Here is a 17,007-nt window from a genome sequence, read left to right on the forward strand (position 1 = left end):
AATTATACTTATTGTGAAAAAAGGGTTCTAATATTAAAATTAGTGATTATGCGCATGACAGCTTGATGGCAGAGAAGAAAATAGATGGAATGATTATAAACTGTCAGAGGACACAGTCCTATGGTAGGTCTGTGATCAAGTTACTCAGAGGGAGGGGGGGGAGTAAAGCAGATTATTAGAAATATTTGGCTAAGAATGCAAAGAAACATTGCAAGGAATTCTTTGCATATATAAACACTAGAAGAAAGGGGGTAGAATCACATTAGTCCACTGGATCTAAATGATAACTACTGATGATCTTGTACAAATTGCTGATAAACTGAATATTTTGCATCTTCCTTCATTCCATATGCACATGAAGATATTTAAAAGTCTATTTAATATGGATTTGGAGTTAATAGATTTTATAACAGAAAGGAAGGTCAAAGAGAAATGGCTGTAGCTAAAAGTGAACAAATCACCTGGGCAGATGAAATCTATCAAATTCTATTAAAAGAAGCTGCAAAAGAGGTAGTTAAGCCTTTGGCCATAATAACGAGAGTACAGGTCAACCATCACTAATCCGGTTCCACTGCCATAATTTATGCAAACATAATTTCAAATTTCCCGGGTCAGTGCACTGACCTGCCGCTACTGTTTTGGTGGTGTTGGTTGCAGCATTAGCTGTTGGCACGAACTCGTAAACATCGGCAAGCCATTCCCACTTGTTTTTCTGCATTTATTATTATAACCTGCTCACATTTAGCTCCAGCCATGGTTCCAATGCATAAAGGAAGTGCCTCTTGTGATGTAAAGTGCAAACACCGTTCATTGTCCATAACAGATAAAGTTGAACTTCTGAAAAAACTCGACAGCAGTGTGTCTGTGAGAAGTTTAACTCTGCTTAATTGTAAATTCCAGCAATTTCTCTCAGTTCCTCTTATTTTAGTAATTTTCTTTTAGCCATTCCTTTTTAGATTTTTTTTTTTTTTACAACACTTGTACAAACTTGTGGAAAAACACAACACAATATGATGGATAATACAGCACATTAATGAACTTGTTTTCAAAAAATCTCTAACAATACTGACAAACTTACTGTGACGTTTGAGAGTTTATTTTATCGCAATTAGTTTTATTGCAGTGCTCGCTGTGCGTGCAATAAACTAATCACAAATGACCTTCATATGTATGCAGTAATAACATCACACGTATGTGGCCGACATGGCTTCTCAAGAAATAAAGTAACCTATTGGGCCATGTCGGCTACATATATGAGACATAAAAAAACTTTTTGATATTTTAAGCGAAAAAACGACAACACTGACATTACAATATTTATTTTAGAATTACTAATCAAATTATTTTCTAAATATTTTATAGCCCCTGGGGAATTTTTTTCTTAAACTAGCTTGGCAGGCAATGTGGGTAGTTAGCTCTTGGGTAAACTCTATGTGCTAAAATAACCGCCGGTGATCTGGCTAACTCACTAATCCAGCACCCCACAGGTCCCAACACTGCCGGATCGGATTTGTGACAGTTGGCCTGTATCTATAAATTCAGGACAAGTCTCTATACACTGGAGATTATGTGTAAATGTATTTCCTGTTCATAAGGGCAATTCAAAGGGTGATGTGGGTAACTACAGACCTATCAGTTTGACTTCTGTGATAGGGTAAATAATGGAATCAATAGTTAAAGAACATCTTGATAGGAGTGGAGCCATAAGGCAATCACAGCATGGATTTGTTAAAGGGTAGATCATGCCTGACCAGTCCGATTAGCTACAATGATAACTTGTGACAAAGGAAATGGATACAAAGAATAATTTTGACATCACATGCATCAGTTAATATATCTCAGTTAACATATTGCAATGGAATCAATAGTTAAGTAATGGAAGAACATTCCAATAGGATTGGAGGTATAATGCAATCACGGCATGGATTTGTTAAAGAATAGATCATGCCTGACCAGCCTGATTAGCTGCAATGAAGTTGTCACAAAGGAAATGAATACAAAGAATACTTTTGATATCATATGCATCAGTTAATATATGCAATGTGTTTTTTTTAAAACTGTAGGTTAATTGAACATTAATTTCCCATATGAACATGTAACTTGCTGTTTCTAAAGATCTGTGAATGATCTGATATTTTATGCATAAATTTTTCATCAATCCATATTTTCAAAAGTTTTTCACTTTCTTCCATTATGCTACTATGCACGTGAGTGGAAGTAATTCACTAATTGCCCAAACCAATTTTCACGTTTCATAATTTGTTCTTTATCCTTCAACTATCATACTTATTGTTGAGTGAGCTAATCCAACTCCCAGCTGATGACACCATTCCTTCACTGCATTCAACTCGTCGTCTTATATTATTTTCTCTTCAAAAATAATTAGATGTCTTTTCTTTTTCACTCCACCCTAGGAGTACCCTAACTTTTTCTCTTTTCATTCATCCTAATCACATAACAAAAAACACTTTTATAAGTTCCTGTTAGATTAAAACCATGGAAACTGAGAAAGCCTGACCACAGCAGTAATACCTTTGTTTTAGTTTTGCTTTTGGATTTATAAGGCATATTAGCTTCTAATCTCATAAATAAATAAATTCTCTGTTTATACTCTGGGAGACAATTGCAGGAAGTGTAAAATTACAGTAGTTTGAAGAATAACACTGCAGAGTGACGAACTTGTGAAACTGTATAATACAGCATGTGGAAATGCATGTGTCTCAGACCTAGGGTGTCAATATACAATGTACATATCACTGGATGTATGATAGCTGAACATTAAATATACTTAGATTTCAGCATATGCTTTGATGCTGAACCAAATGTACGATTGTTGAACAAATTGTAGCGATGTGAAATTAGGGGCAAGTTATTACTACAGATAAAGGAATGGTTAAGTGGTAGCAGATAAAGAGTGGTTATAAATGGCCACTGTTCTTCATAGATTAATATACTGAGTGGGGGTATCACAAGGATTAGTGTTGGGCCTCTTACTGTTTTTAATATTTATTAATATTGATGTAGATATTCCAAGTTTGATGTCTAAGTTTGCTGATGATACAAAGGTGGGAATAGTGGTAATGAGAGTAATCAGAGTATGCTACTTCAAGAAGATCTAGATAAACTAAGTGGAAGGGCTAAAATGTAATAACTGGAGTATAACATTAATAAATGCAGAGCACTGAATTTGGATAGCAGTTGTTTGTGGGCTTTACGATGAAAGGGCAACAAGACCATAATGTGCCTTTGGGTAGCAGTAATCCCAGAATAACATACCATTTCAGTAGCACCAAACTTAAGATAAAGGAAAAAGACCTAGAGATAACTATACAGTATCTGTGACAAGAAATTCTCTGAACAGTGCAAACAGGTTGCTAAAACAGCCTATGGGATTCTGTCAATGATATACAGGAACTTTGCGAGCGGCATCTGGAATCTGCACACAGGTTTGGAACTTCATTTAGGAAGGACACAGATCTGTTGGAAAAGGTGTAGAGAAAAGCAATATTAGTTGGCAGCACAAAAGAATATTCTTACCAAGACTGGGGTTCCGTAAATTGCAATTGCTGGAAAATAGGCATCTGCACGATGATCTAAATGAAGTGTACAAGACTTTAAGGGGATTAAATAAACTAAATGCTGATGGCAATTTCACTTTTTCTCAGATGATACATACAAGGAGATATAAATTTAAATTGAAAAAGAATGGTTGCTGAACAGATGTATGGATATTTCATTCAGCTAAAGAGTAACTGATTGTTAGAATAAACTTCAATCTATTGTGAAAGTGGGTAGTTTGAATAAATTTAAATAAAGTTTGGACAAATTATTGGCAGGAATGTACAAATGAAGTGAAGGAGGATCAAAGGCTGACACAAGTAATTATAGACCTGTTAGTTTAACTTCTGTTCCAGGTAAATTAATGGAGGCACTGGTTAAAGAAGCACTGCAGGATCATCTAGACAAGAATTCAGTTATAGCTCAGACGCAGCATGGTTTTGTTAAGGGCAGGTCTTGCCTGACCAATTTGATTGGATACTATGATGTAGTCACAAAAGAACTGGATGCAGGGAATAACTTTGATATTATATATTTGGATCTTAGAAAGGCTTTTGATACTGTTGCACATAGAAGACTGCTGCACAAATTGGAGCAGTGTGGCATTGGAGGCAAATTGCTGCTATGGATAAGGGGATGGTTGAGTGGCAGAAGACAGAGAGTGGTAATCAATGGACACTGCTCAACGTGGACTAATGTTATTAGTGGAGTTCCTCAAGGTTCAGTGTTGGGTCCGTTGTTGTTTTCGGTGTTTATGAATGATATTGATGATGGGATATCAAGTTTAATGTCCAAGTTTGCAGATGATACAAAGGTTGGCAGGGTCGTTAAGGACAATACTGACGCTATGCTGCTGCAACAGGATCTGGAAAGGTTGAACAGATGGGCTGAGAGGTGGCAAATGAGGTTTAACATCGACAAATGTAAAGTGCTGCATATGGGAAACAGTAACCCCAGAGCAACGTATCAACTCTGCGGTACTACACTGACAGTGGTGGAGAATGAAAAGGACCTGGGGGTAATTGTGCAGGCAGATATGAAGTTCTCTGAGCAGTGCAGATGAGCTGCAAGAGTAGCTCATGGTGTCTTGTCAATGATATACAGGAATTTTTCTAGCAGGGATAAGGAGGTGATTATTCCCTTGTATAAGGCAATGGTAAGGCCACATCTTGAGTACTGTATACAGGTCTGGAGGCCTCATTTCAAGAAGGATGTAGAGCTGCTGGAACGGGTACAGAGAAGGGCAACAAGATTAGTAAATGGAACAAAGGGTTGCTCTTACGAAGAAAGGCTTAAGTTTTGCAAATTACAGAGTTTGGAGACTAGGCACCGGCGAGGTGATCTGATAGAGGTGTATAAGGCTTTGAATAGTTTGAGCATGCTCAATGCCAATGGGATTCTTCATCTTTCTCAGAATAATCACCTCAGAGGGCATAAATTCAAATTGAGGAAGGACGGATGTCGGATAGATGTGCGGAAATTTGCCTTTGGCCAGCGGGTGGTTGGTTGGTGGAACCGACTTCCATCACTTGTTGTTGAAGTTGATAGCCTAAACAAATTTAAAGCTCAACTGGACAGGTATTTCGAACGAACGGAGGGGTGAAATGGGAGTGTGTTTTTTTTTTTTTTTTTTTTTTGGCTGATGCTGAATAAGCTTGCTTTCTTGGATCATATGCCTCTGCTAATGCTAATAATGCTAAGATAATGCTAATGCTAAAGTTTGGACAAATTATTGGCAGGAATGTACAAATGAAGTTGCTTTTTTTTTTTTTTTTTTTTGGCTGGTACTGTATAAGCTTTGTTTACTTTACATTACCAATACTAATACTTAGCCTTCATTAGAAGTAGCACAGAAGTGAACACGTTGAAGTAAGAACTGAGTGAGTGTCCTTGTAATAATTACATCACACCATATCACCTGATAATGCATGAGTATTGTGAATGCCTCATTTTGACTGGTTAGAAGTGGTATAGTAAACAGAGGAAAGGGAAAATAAATACTGGAAACGAGAGATCAGATGTACTCAATCTATATGGGGAATTTTATTACTAAATTCCAAGGAATAATTACAGTAACTAAATTACAGTAACTAATTGTTATACTGGTTTTTGCTCTGGATATTCAATGAACAACAGTTGTGGATGAGAAGCTTAAGTTCATTCACATGATTAACGATTATTATTCATCACTGGAAGGTTTCACTGAATATTATTTTCAGCAGCAGCACTCAAGATTTCAGGTGTGATTTTTTTTTTTTTTTTTTTTTTTTACGACAATCCAGGTAAGTATCATTCAGGGAAACACAGCATAATTCTCTCTAGTATAACTCCGGAACAACAGCTCATCCTCCTAAAATGTATGAAACACGTTCCCAAAAAAAAAAAAAAAAAAAACCAGCACAGTGGAAATGCATGCTGAATATTATTTTCAAACAGCAGTCATAATTGGCGTTCTATAAAAGCAATAAATTATCAATGCATACCCCATTTTCAAACTTATTTTTATTAATACATATTATGATATGACATATTAGAATTCAAAGGTTATTAAATATTTAATATATAAATATTTATTAAAATAAAACATACATGAGCAATAATGTTTCACTTTAGATGACTAATTTTTCAATAGAAGAATGAGAGGAAATCTTGCACTGGGCAGTTTTTTAAAGAGTGAATGTAAGATTAGTTATCTAGCTCACTTTTTTTTTTCTCTTCTAAAATAAATCTGTAACTACTCATCAGATCCACATTGTAAACTATATTCACGAAAACTTTAATTTTTATTGTAATATTTAATGATTTATTTTTTTTGAAATACTATTGTCTTTTTTTGCACTGATTGTCTACAGTATACATAGTAAGAATATGTATATATACATAAATTTTTACACACAAAATATATATAAAATCAAAATATGCAACACACTCGTGGACAACAATAAACTGAAATGACACTAGTGAGAAAGAGTGCAACATGGCAGCATGTGGGTTTTGTGCACAATGACAGTTAACGTGTCAAATAAATATGTGCATAATTTGAAATGCATGTTGTAATAAGAGGTTAATAGCAAAATGTGTAGTATTTGCATTTTTGCTAAAAAAAAAAAACCACCTTAAAATATGGTTGGACAGTGTCTGATTTGGAGAAAAGGAGAGCATATGAACTCTTACTTAGGAAATATATCAAGGTTTATATTTTTGTTAATTATATTAAGAGGTAACATTCATGCAAGATGAGATTTTATTCTCTATCTATTTAGACAATGTCTAAGTAAGGGGGCCTTCTAATTGAGTTTTAGTTAACACTGGTAAGGAGAGTTTTTATTTGATGCAAGTTGTTTTTGGTATTTATATTCAATGTTACACATACTTTTATACACACAAGAACCTGTAAATAAAATCAAATGTCATTTTCTTTTTTTTATATGAATATAGAGTCATTATTTTTTCAGTTAAGGCAATTTACATGTCACAGCATATTATTGGAGAGGATATCCTAAACTGATTTTAGTGTTAATTATATGCACTTTCTTAATTTTGGAGGGACAAAAATCAAGTGGTGCAGTCAATTTATTCTAGATAAGCTATTAATAGAAAGGATAGATCATCACAACAAACTGTATGCATACATAAAAGGTTAACAGAATTGGGATTCTATAAAAGCCAGCAGCCACACTGAAGTATAAGAAAATATATTTCAGAAGGATAAGATAAAGCTAAGCTACAACAATTAGCACACAAACTAAAACTTAAATGCAAAGTATAAAAAATAACAATTGACACAAACCAAAAACTTAATATAACAGTACACATACACATTCAAAGTTTCTAACTCATTTTCTAGTGCATGTAATAAGCTGATCATCTCTTCTTTTGCATATTCCAATGTTGGCTCAACTGCATGGCCATTTTGATCCATTATGGGGGATATAAGAGGTTTTTTCTCATTGCAATGCTGATTTGTTCCCTTGCAAAGGCCACGATTGTGCGTCTTCATCATTGCAATTATATTTTGAATGTTGGCAATCACAGAATGGCTGGCAGTTGTTGACTGTTAAAAAAAAAAAAAAAACCCTCTTCTGATATTTGCAATTTAAACAAAATTATATTTTCTAATATAATCAGGTGTCAAAGAAATAATTAAAAAGAAATTCTTCCTAGTCAATAATTAACAGATTTCATCCATTTCATAATAATCATAAAAATTTGTTAATACTACAAGAAACTCATGGGAAGTTAATATTAGTTTATTAGTTAAAAAATTTTAACAGCTGTCATGCAAGCATGTGAAAGATAACAAAGACAAGAGTAGCATACAACATATATTTTTGTCAGTATCCTCAATGATACTGGCAAAAACCTTTGTACCACCTTTGTTTAAATGTATCCCATCTCTACAAACGAGATTCCTTCTACCTACAAAGTGCAGTCAAAGCTGATAAAAATTTCCCCCCAAAAGCCTCGAGTTAATCCACAAGTGAAGCCATGGACACAAATTTCAGCTGCTGTTGCTTTTTTAATTCCGATCATAAGTCTCTCCTTAGAGCTAAAATCAACAGTGCACCAATCCAAAAATAAGTAAAAATTCTACAAATATAAAATGTAATTTAATTTTCTCATATTATAAATATGAAGTGCTGTTACTTTTTATTTCAAATATTCTCATGGGATAATTTAGATATAAAACCTATTTAGGAGGCAGCGTTTTGATAAATAAAAATAACTAGCATGCATTTTGACTCTGGCCACAATCAAACAAACCTGAATCTCCACTTTCTCAGAACTGAGATAAAGTAGGCTGGAACGGTGTATCAAAAGAAGCAATCATAAGTATAAAAACTGCAGAAAGTATCAATAACTCAAACACAATTTTTTTTTTTTTTTTATGAAAACCCCAAATGAGAGATATTAGAACCTATAGTACATAGTACTGTGCGCATGGGCTGAAGGTTGAGTATAGACCTAATGACTCTGATGAGTATAATAAACAACTGTACAGAGAAATAGAGTGGGCCAGTAAATCAGAGTGTCTTATAATGGGGATTTTAATTTCCCAGATATTGACTGGAATTTGTGGGTTGGTAGCTCACACACTAGCAAGGGCTTTGTGGATTTATTGGATGATTGTTTTCTACAGCAGCATGTTTGGAAGTATAGGGAGTAATACTCTTTATCTGATTATCAGTAGTGATTCTTCATGCATTAAGAATCTGTAGATAAAGGAACCACTAGGTGGCAATGATTATAGTGTGCTGAAGTGGGATTTACTCATAGAGGCAACTGCCATCAGGGATAAAGGGAAAGGTTTTTGTTTTCGTAAAGATGACTAAGGTAATATGAGACAGTATTTAAATTCTATATGGTTGGACTAACTGATGATGTTACCAACAGCAAATTGAAAATGGGAAGCATTCAAAGAATTAATCTTGGAAGCTACTAGGCTTTTCATACCAACTAAAAAATATTGTTCAAGATTTACGCCTAAATGGATGTTAGATGAACTAATCAGACATGTGGCAGAGAAGAAAAATGCATGGGATACATATAAATTAATAGGTGACACGGAAGCCTAGGATAGATATAAGCTGGTCTGTAACAAAGTCACAAAGGAGGTTAGGCAGGCAAAGGCAGATTACGAAAAATCTTTGGCTACGGATGCAAAGAAAAACAGCAAAGAGTTCTTTACTTATGTAAACTCTAGAAGGAAGAGGATGAAACAGATTGGTCCACTTGATATCGATGGTTCAACTGTTGATGGTCCTGATCAGGTAGCTAACAAACTAAATGAATATTTTACATCTACAGTCACACATGAGGAGTTATTCGGGAAGGGGAATGCCAGAGGTGTATTAAACTCTGGTAGTAAGCTAGATAATCTTGTAATAACTGAGAGTAAAGTGGAGGAGAAATTGTTCAAGATAAACATAAGAAAGGCACCTGGGGGGGGGGGGGTTGGAATCTATCCAGTTATATTAAAGGAAGTAAGCAAATCCTTAGACATAATTATTAGAGTTTCCTTCGACTCAGTGGAGGTACCCATGGACTGGAGATGTGCAAATGTGACCCCAATCCACAAAAGAGGATAAAGGGGGAGACAGGTAATTACAGAACTGTTAGTTTAATTTCTGTTCCAGGGAAATTAATGCACTGGTTAAAGTGGCATTGCAGCATCATCTAGACAAGACTTCAGTTACAGCTTGGACACAGCATGGGTTTGTTAAGGGGAAGTCTTCCCTGACCAATTTGAATGGATACTATGATGTGGTCACAAAGAAACTGGATGCAAAGAATAATTTTGATATCCTATATTTGGATCTTAGAAAGGGCTTTTGATACTGTTGCACATGGTAGACTGCTGCACAAATTGGAGCAGTATGGCATTGGAGGCAAATTTCTGCAATGGATAAAGGGATGGTTGAGTGGGAGATGACAGAGAGTGGTAATCAATGGATACTGCTCTTCATGGACTAATGTTATTAGTGAAGTCCCTCAGGGTTCAGTGTTGGGTCCATTGTTGTTTTCTGTATTTATTAATGATATTGATGATGGTATATCAAGCTTAATGTCCATGTTTGCAGACATTAACGAAGGTCGGAAGGGTTGTTAATGACACTAATGACAGTATGCTGCTGCTGCAACAGGATCCAGAAAAGTTCAGCAAGTGGGCTGAGAGGTGGCAACTGAAGTTTAACATTGACAAATGTAAAGTATTGCATATGGGAAGCAGTAATCCCAGAGTAATGTATCAACTATGTGGTACTACACTGACAGTGGTAGAGAGTAAAAAAGACCTGGAGGTTATTGTACAGGCAGATATGATGTTTTCTGAGCAGTGCAGATGGTCTGCAAGAGTAGCTCATGATGTCTTTTGATTGATATACAAGAATATTTCTAGCAGGGATAAGGAGGTGATTATCCCCTTGTATAAGGCAATGGTCAGCCACACCTTGAGTACTGTATACAGGTCTGCAGGCTTCATTTTAAGAAGGATGTAGAGCTGTTGGAACGAGTACAGAGAAGGGCAACAAAATTAGTGAATGGAACAAAGGGTTGCTCTTACGAAGAAAGGCCTAAGTTTTGCAAATTACAGTGTCTGGAGACTAGGCACCTGTGAGGTGATCTGATTGAGGTGTATAAAGCCTTGATTGGTTTGAACATGCTCAATGCTGATGGGATTTTTCCTCTTGCTCAGAATAATCGCCTGAGAGGGCATAAATTCAAATTGGAGAAAGACAGTTGTAGGATAGATGTGCAGAAGTTTGCCTTTAGCCAGCGGGTGGGATGATCTGCGGGTGCCACATTTCAGGACATGGGGGTTATACCCAGGGTTACAATAAATTATACAAATTTGTACCTAGTATTCAACAGGTTATTGTTATTTGGTTTTTAGTAGCATTAGCAACTAAGGCCATATTGCTCTGGGAATATGCGGTGGTCATTCCCTTGACCTTTCTGCATCCTCCGTATTTGGTGGTGACGGGCTCGAACCCCGGTCTAATCAAGAAGCGTGTACTACGCACTGCTGCTCCTTCCCACCTGGCTACAGAGGCGCCCGTATTCAACAGGTGAAAAAGGACACATTTACTACTGACATAAAAAATATTAGTGCATATGGCTGCAGAATGCTGTCAACATTATTTAGCAATTAATTTAACAAAGTATTATACTTACAGTTCCTATAATGAATGGAATATCGCTAAGCTGCAGGTGATAATGTTTCCGATGAGACCTTGTATTTGTGAAAGTTCTGGTAACTGGAGGTAAATGAATTTTCGTTGTTGCCTTTGATTTCACCAGTGACTCCTAAAAATTTCATACACATACAAAGATGTATCAAAAATTTAATTATTGAAATTAAGCTTGCAGAAGCCAATAAAGCTTTGTTATTTAAAACTAATAAAATTCATGTGTTTTAATATATTTGATTTATATCCTTCCCTGCAATATTATTTCATCATCCTCATATATATCCTCCTATAGTATTATTTGAAACTAGTTAATATACTTTGTTTCAACATTAATAATGCACATTTACAAAGCAGCATCAACATTTGGAAACTAAGTAATTAAAGTATTTACTTTAAAGTGAGTCGTGGACATTGATATATCAGGAAAAAGATATACATCCAGAGAATTTAAAGGAGTCATGATCTATATTATGTTTAAACATATTATATTAGCTTGGAATGTGGCAAACACAAACATATTGATATAATAGCAAAAACATATACTATCCAAGGAAGTTAAAGGAGTCGTGAAGATCCATAAAGTTTAACACTAAGTCATGGTATATATTACATTTAAACATATTATATTAACCTCTCACATGGCAAAAATTAACATCTTTATTAACAGAGCATACAATCTTCAGAGCTGTGATAAAAAGAGGACACCATCTAGAAATTTTATAGAATATAACAAAGTAATAGAATTCCTGAAAATATATGTCTAGTATTATGATTCATAAAAGACATATCTCTATTTTAATTTTTAAATAGGTATCTTTGTCCAGTACTTACTAGTATTAATGCTCAAATTAGAAACAGTTGTTATTTGGTTTTTAGGAGCATTAGCAACTAAGGCCATATGTTGCTCCGGGATATGCGGTGGTCATACCCTGACCTTTCCGCATCTTCCGTATTTGGTGGTGACGGGTTCGAACCCCGGTCTAATCAAGAAGCGTGTGCTACGCACTGCTGCTTCTTCCCACCTGGCTATGGAGGCGCATTTTAGAAACAGTAACAAAATTCTAAACTTCAGGTAAATATATACAAGTGTGTTTCAATTAAAAGGCAATGGGGGGGGGGTCTATCTCACTTACTTTTAGGTTTAGGCTATTTATTGTCAAGACCTTTTGTCATATTTGGACAAATTTGGAATTTGATGTTAAAATTGGACTAAGTATAGGGTTAGCTTTTATGATTACTAAATTTAAATTTTGTCTAATCAACTGCTTTTTTCTCAATGGATTGTTGGGGAAAGTTGTTCCCAAACCTTTGATTTAGTCTAAAAACATTGTGTAATCCTGAAATGAACACACACACACACACACACACACACACACACACACACACACACACACACACACACACACACACACACACACACACACACACACACACAGTCCCAATAAGCATTTGCTTATCATTGTAAGTGTATTAAGTCTGTAGAGGTGTGTATTCATCAGTCCTGAAGAGAAATGACTCAATCACTGATGGGAATTGAACCCAGATTTCTCCAAATGAGTGACAGGCAGTTATGTATCATGCCAACTACACTGCTATAGAGGACTCCTGAAATGAACATAAGCCAATTTTATTTGAAGAAAAAATAACAATAACAACACAATGGTAGTGCAATAAGACTGAACACAAACTGCCTTTGTATAGCCAGATATTTTCTGCAGCTAAACACTGTAGGGGTTGTGTGTTATTTTGACTATGTACTGAAAAGTCAGCAACGTATAAAGCCATTTTTTTCTTTTTTCTTAAAATAAGTGTTTGTTCATTTGAAAACACTTTTAGACTAAACTAAGAAGAAATGGGAGCAACTTTCCCATAGAGAAAATAAGCAGCTGAGTAGACAAAATTTAAAGGAGTCATGATCTATATTATATTTAAACATATTATTTTAGCTTGGAACATGGCAAACATTAACATATTGATATAATAGCAAAAACATATACATAAAATCTAAATGGTAATACTCACCAATATTAACACCAAATTCAAAAATTTCAGATGAAATTATGGCAAAAAAGGTCCAGATGAAAAACAGTCTGAACCTAAAAATAAGTGAGACAGACCTATGTCTTAACTGAAATGCCCTATATATTACTTTCCATTTGTCATATATATATATATATATACACACACAAGTCGACTGTAACTAATCTGGCAGTATCGGGACATGTGGAGTGCTGGATTAGTGAGTTTGCCGGATCACCGATGATTATTTTAGCACATACAGTTTATCCAACAGCTAACCACCTCATCCTACCTTTAACACGTCAACTGCCAAGCTAGTTTAAGAAAAAAATTCCCCAGGGGTCAAAAAATATTTAGCAAATAATTTGATTAGTAATTCTAAAATAAATATTGTAATGTCAGTGTTGTCGTTTTTTCGCTTAAAAATCAAAAAAAAAAAGTATTTTTTTTTATGTTGCATATATGTGGCAGACGTGACCCAGTAGGTTAAATCTTGAGAAGCCGTGTCTGCCACATACGTGTGATGCTATTATGGCATACATATGAAGGTCGTTTGTGATTAGTTTATTGCCCGCAATTAGTTTTATTGCGGCAAGCGCTGCAATAAAACTAATTGTGATAAAATAAACTCTCAAACGTCGTAATAAGTTTGTCAGTATTGTTAGAGATTTTGTTAAAACAAGTTTGTCAGCACGTCGTATTATCCATCATATTGTGTTGTGTTTTTCCACAAGTTTGTGCAAGTGTGTTGTAAAAAAAAAAAAAAAAAAAAAAATCTAAAAAGGAATGGCTAAAAGAAAATTACTAAAATAAGAGGAAATGAGAGAAATTGCTGGAATTTACAATTAAACAGAGTTAAACTTCTCACACAGACACACCGCTGTCGCGTTTTTTTCAGAAGTTCAACTTTATCTGTTATGGACAATGTACGGTGTTTGCGCTTTACATCACAAGAGGCACTTCCTTTATGCATTGGAACCATGGTTGGGGCTAAATGTGAGCAGGTTATAATAATAAATGCAAAAAAACAAATGGGAATGGCTTGGCAGTGTTTACGAGTTCGCACCAACAGCTGATGCTGCAACCAACACCACCAAAACAGTAGTGGTAGGTCGGTGCACCGACCGGGGGAAATTTGAAATTACATTCGCAGAAATTATGCCCAAATTAGCTTTGTAACCGGATTAGTGATGGACGACCTGTATATAAATGAATTTTGTGAGAATATTGTTTTAATCATGGATATTTTACTTGAATGAACATTTGATTTTAAGCATTTCTTCATTTATTATCAAAAAATGTCTATGGTATATGCTAGAATATGTATTTGTTGTCAAGAAGTCGTTTCAGACTTTGTTCGATCACTGATTTATTTTTCCTTAAGTCATGATTCCATATCCAAGAGGACCTTTATACAGGTTTCTAGATATATTTTTGCTAATTAATTTTGCCATTTTTCAGTACTGTGAATAGGAATTTTATGCAGTCAATAATAGGTGAAGTTACTACATTAATTCTACAAGGGGTGATCATTTAAATCGCAGACTGTGCAAGATCTTATCTTAATTGTTGTCATCTGAACCTTCTGTGGATTTTCTCCTTCTCGAAATACCCTCTCTTGAAATTTATACACTTTCGGAACTGTCGTACCTACCCATGCATTAAATGCTTCTTACAAGCCATTTTTCAAAAGACCGTGCGGTGCTTCTGTTGTGGCTATGCAAGCATAGTTGTTGGACATGAAACGCTTGCCTTTCAGAGCTTTCTTCAGACATGGAAACAGGAAGAAATCACACGAGGCTGTCCGATGAATAAGACAGATGTGACAGAACCTCAGCACCTACGGCAGTGAGCACTGGCTGCACAATATTAGCCACATGGGGCCTGTAGTTGTCTTGATGGAGAAACCACTTTGCAGTCGAGTTCTTGATGTTTCTTACGAATAGCGCACAAAGTTTGAATCTGAGAATCTCAGAGTATGCTATCTTATTCACAGTTGTTCCATGAGGCACAAAATGTATAACAAGAATGTCTTTTATGCCAAAAAAACACAAGAACCATTCGTTTGTCAGCTGAACACGAAGCTTGAAATTTCTTAGGTCCTGGTGATCAGAATGCTTCCACTCCCTCGACTGTTGTTTTGTTTTTGGATCATAGTGAAAAATCCAAGTTTCATCACAAGTCACTATTCAATTTAAGAAGGTTTGACCCTGTGTTTCAAAACGATCAAGCATTTCTTTGCACAAGTCTACTCTTTGCTGTTTTTGTTGTGGAGTCAAATTGTGTGGAATCCAGCAGACACTGATTTGCAATATTTCAGGTGATCTTTCACAATATTGAGCACTACCAAATGAAATGGACATTCTAACAGCCATGATTCCTGAGCTTTTGTGATTTGCTCAGGAGTGGGCGAGGAGAAAGGCTGACCAGATCTTGGGTCATCTGCAGACTCATGACCTTCACTGAATCGCTCGTGCCATTTCATTCATCTCTTTAACTGTTTCCGATGCATTTAGGCCCCATCTGACACAATAACGAATCATATATCGCTGTTCAATCTGTATGTCCGACATACTTGTTTCAAAATGATCATCAGTGACACGCAGCTAAAAAAAAAAAAAAAAAAAAAAAAAGGTTTTCGGGCAACATTAGCTCGACAAAGTTCCTATGCTATCAGCAAAAACTGTAGTGTACACTACAGAAAACAGAAATATCAACATAAACACCAAAATTCACCCCTAGAAAATTGCTCTGTCCAATATAACAAAAACTGTAGTCTACAAAATAAATCTGTAAACTGAAGATACCTTGTCCCGCATATTTAGCAGCTAACAAGATTTAACTGTTGTAAATACAGTAAACCCCCACTATTCGCGGTTTTGCAGTCGCTGATTTAATATAAAATGAAACCTAAAAAAAATGTGAATTTTAAAGCGCCGTGAATATTTACCGCCATAAAAAAACATGGGCATGGCTAGAATTATCTTTCCCGGTCAAAACAGCGCTCAGTGGGTGGGGGGAGAGGGGTGACAAAATCGCGAGCGTGGATGTTTCTCGCTAATCCTTGTTCAGTATGTGTTATGCGCTTGTCATGGAAGGTTTCGTCGTTTGCTTTTAATTTATATGTTTATAAATTGAATAAATTTATCAATTTATAAATTGATATGCTTACAAAAGAGATAAATCTACCGTTTTGCAGTGTAAAACAGATTTTTTCGAGCGTGTTAACGGAAGAAAGTGACTTTATTGTGGACAAGTTCTTTCTAACCCGTACAAAAATATGGCTACGAATAACAAGGGAAATGTGAAAAGACCAAAGAAGGTGATGACATTAGCGAATAAAATTGAGTTATTGGACAAAATTTCTAATGGTGAAAGTGTCTTCTCAGTGGCAAAACACTATAAAATCAATGAGTCAACGGTACGATCAATCAAGAAATCGGAAGAAAAAATCCGCCGTAGTGTCCGTGAAAATGCGCTAATTGCTTCAAAAATTTGCTCTGTAACTCGTGATGTTAAATTAGAAAAAAAATGGAAAAAGCTTTAAATCTGTGGATAGAAGACCGAACCAAAATAAAATTCCGTTAAGTTCACTCATCATTCGTGAAAAGGCAAAACTCCTTTATCAACACTTTAGCGAAACTGGGGATAGCACTGGCGGGATAAGTTTTTTTGCTAGCAAAGGCGCTGGTTAGAAAGATTTGTTTGAAATTTCTAATAAATATTACATTTAATATTA

At 35.4% G+C, this 17,007-nt stretch overlaps 1 protein-coding gene across 1 annotated transcript in view; it reads right to left on the minus strand.

Moving 5' to 3' along the window:
- LOC150083621 (uncharacterized) overlaps window positions 1-17,007 on the minus strand; it is an 80,265-nt gene that overhangs the window by 14,762 nt on the left and 48,496 nt on the right. The window contains exons 5-6 of the mRNA XM_090378543.1: window positions 11,233-11,364; window positions 7,377-7,612 (exon numbers count right to left, since the gene is read on the minus strand). Of these exons, the coding sequence (XP_090234669.1) occupies window positions 7,377-7,612; window positions 11,233-11,364 (368 nt within the window). The remainder of the gene's footprint in view (window positions 1-7,376; window positions 7,613-11,232; window positions 11,365-17,007) is intronic.

Source organism: Mastigoproctus giganteus, chromosome 7, assembly GCF_048544385.1.
Source record: "Mastigoproctus giganteus isolate SK-2022 chromosome 7, ASM4854438v1, whole genome shotgun sequence".
Taxonomy (NCBI): domain Eukaryota; kingdom Metazoa; phylum Arthropoda; class Arachnida; order Uropygi; family Thelyphonidae; genus Mastigoproctus; species Mastigoproctus giganteus.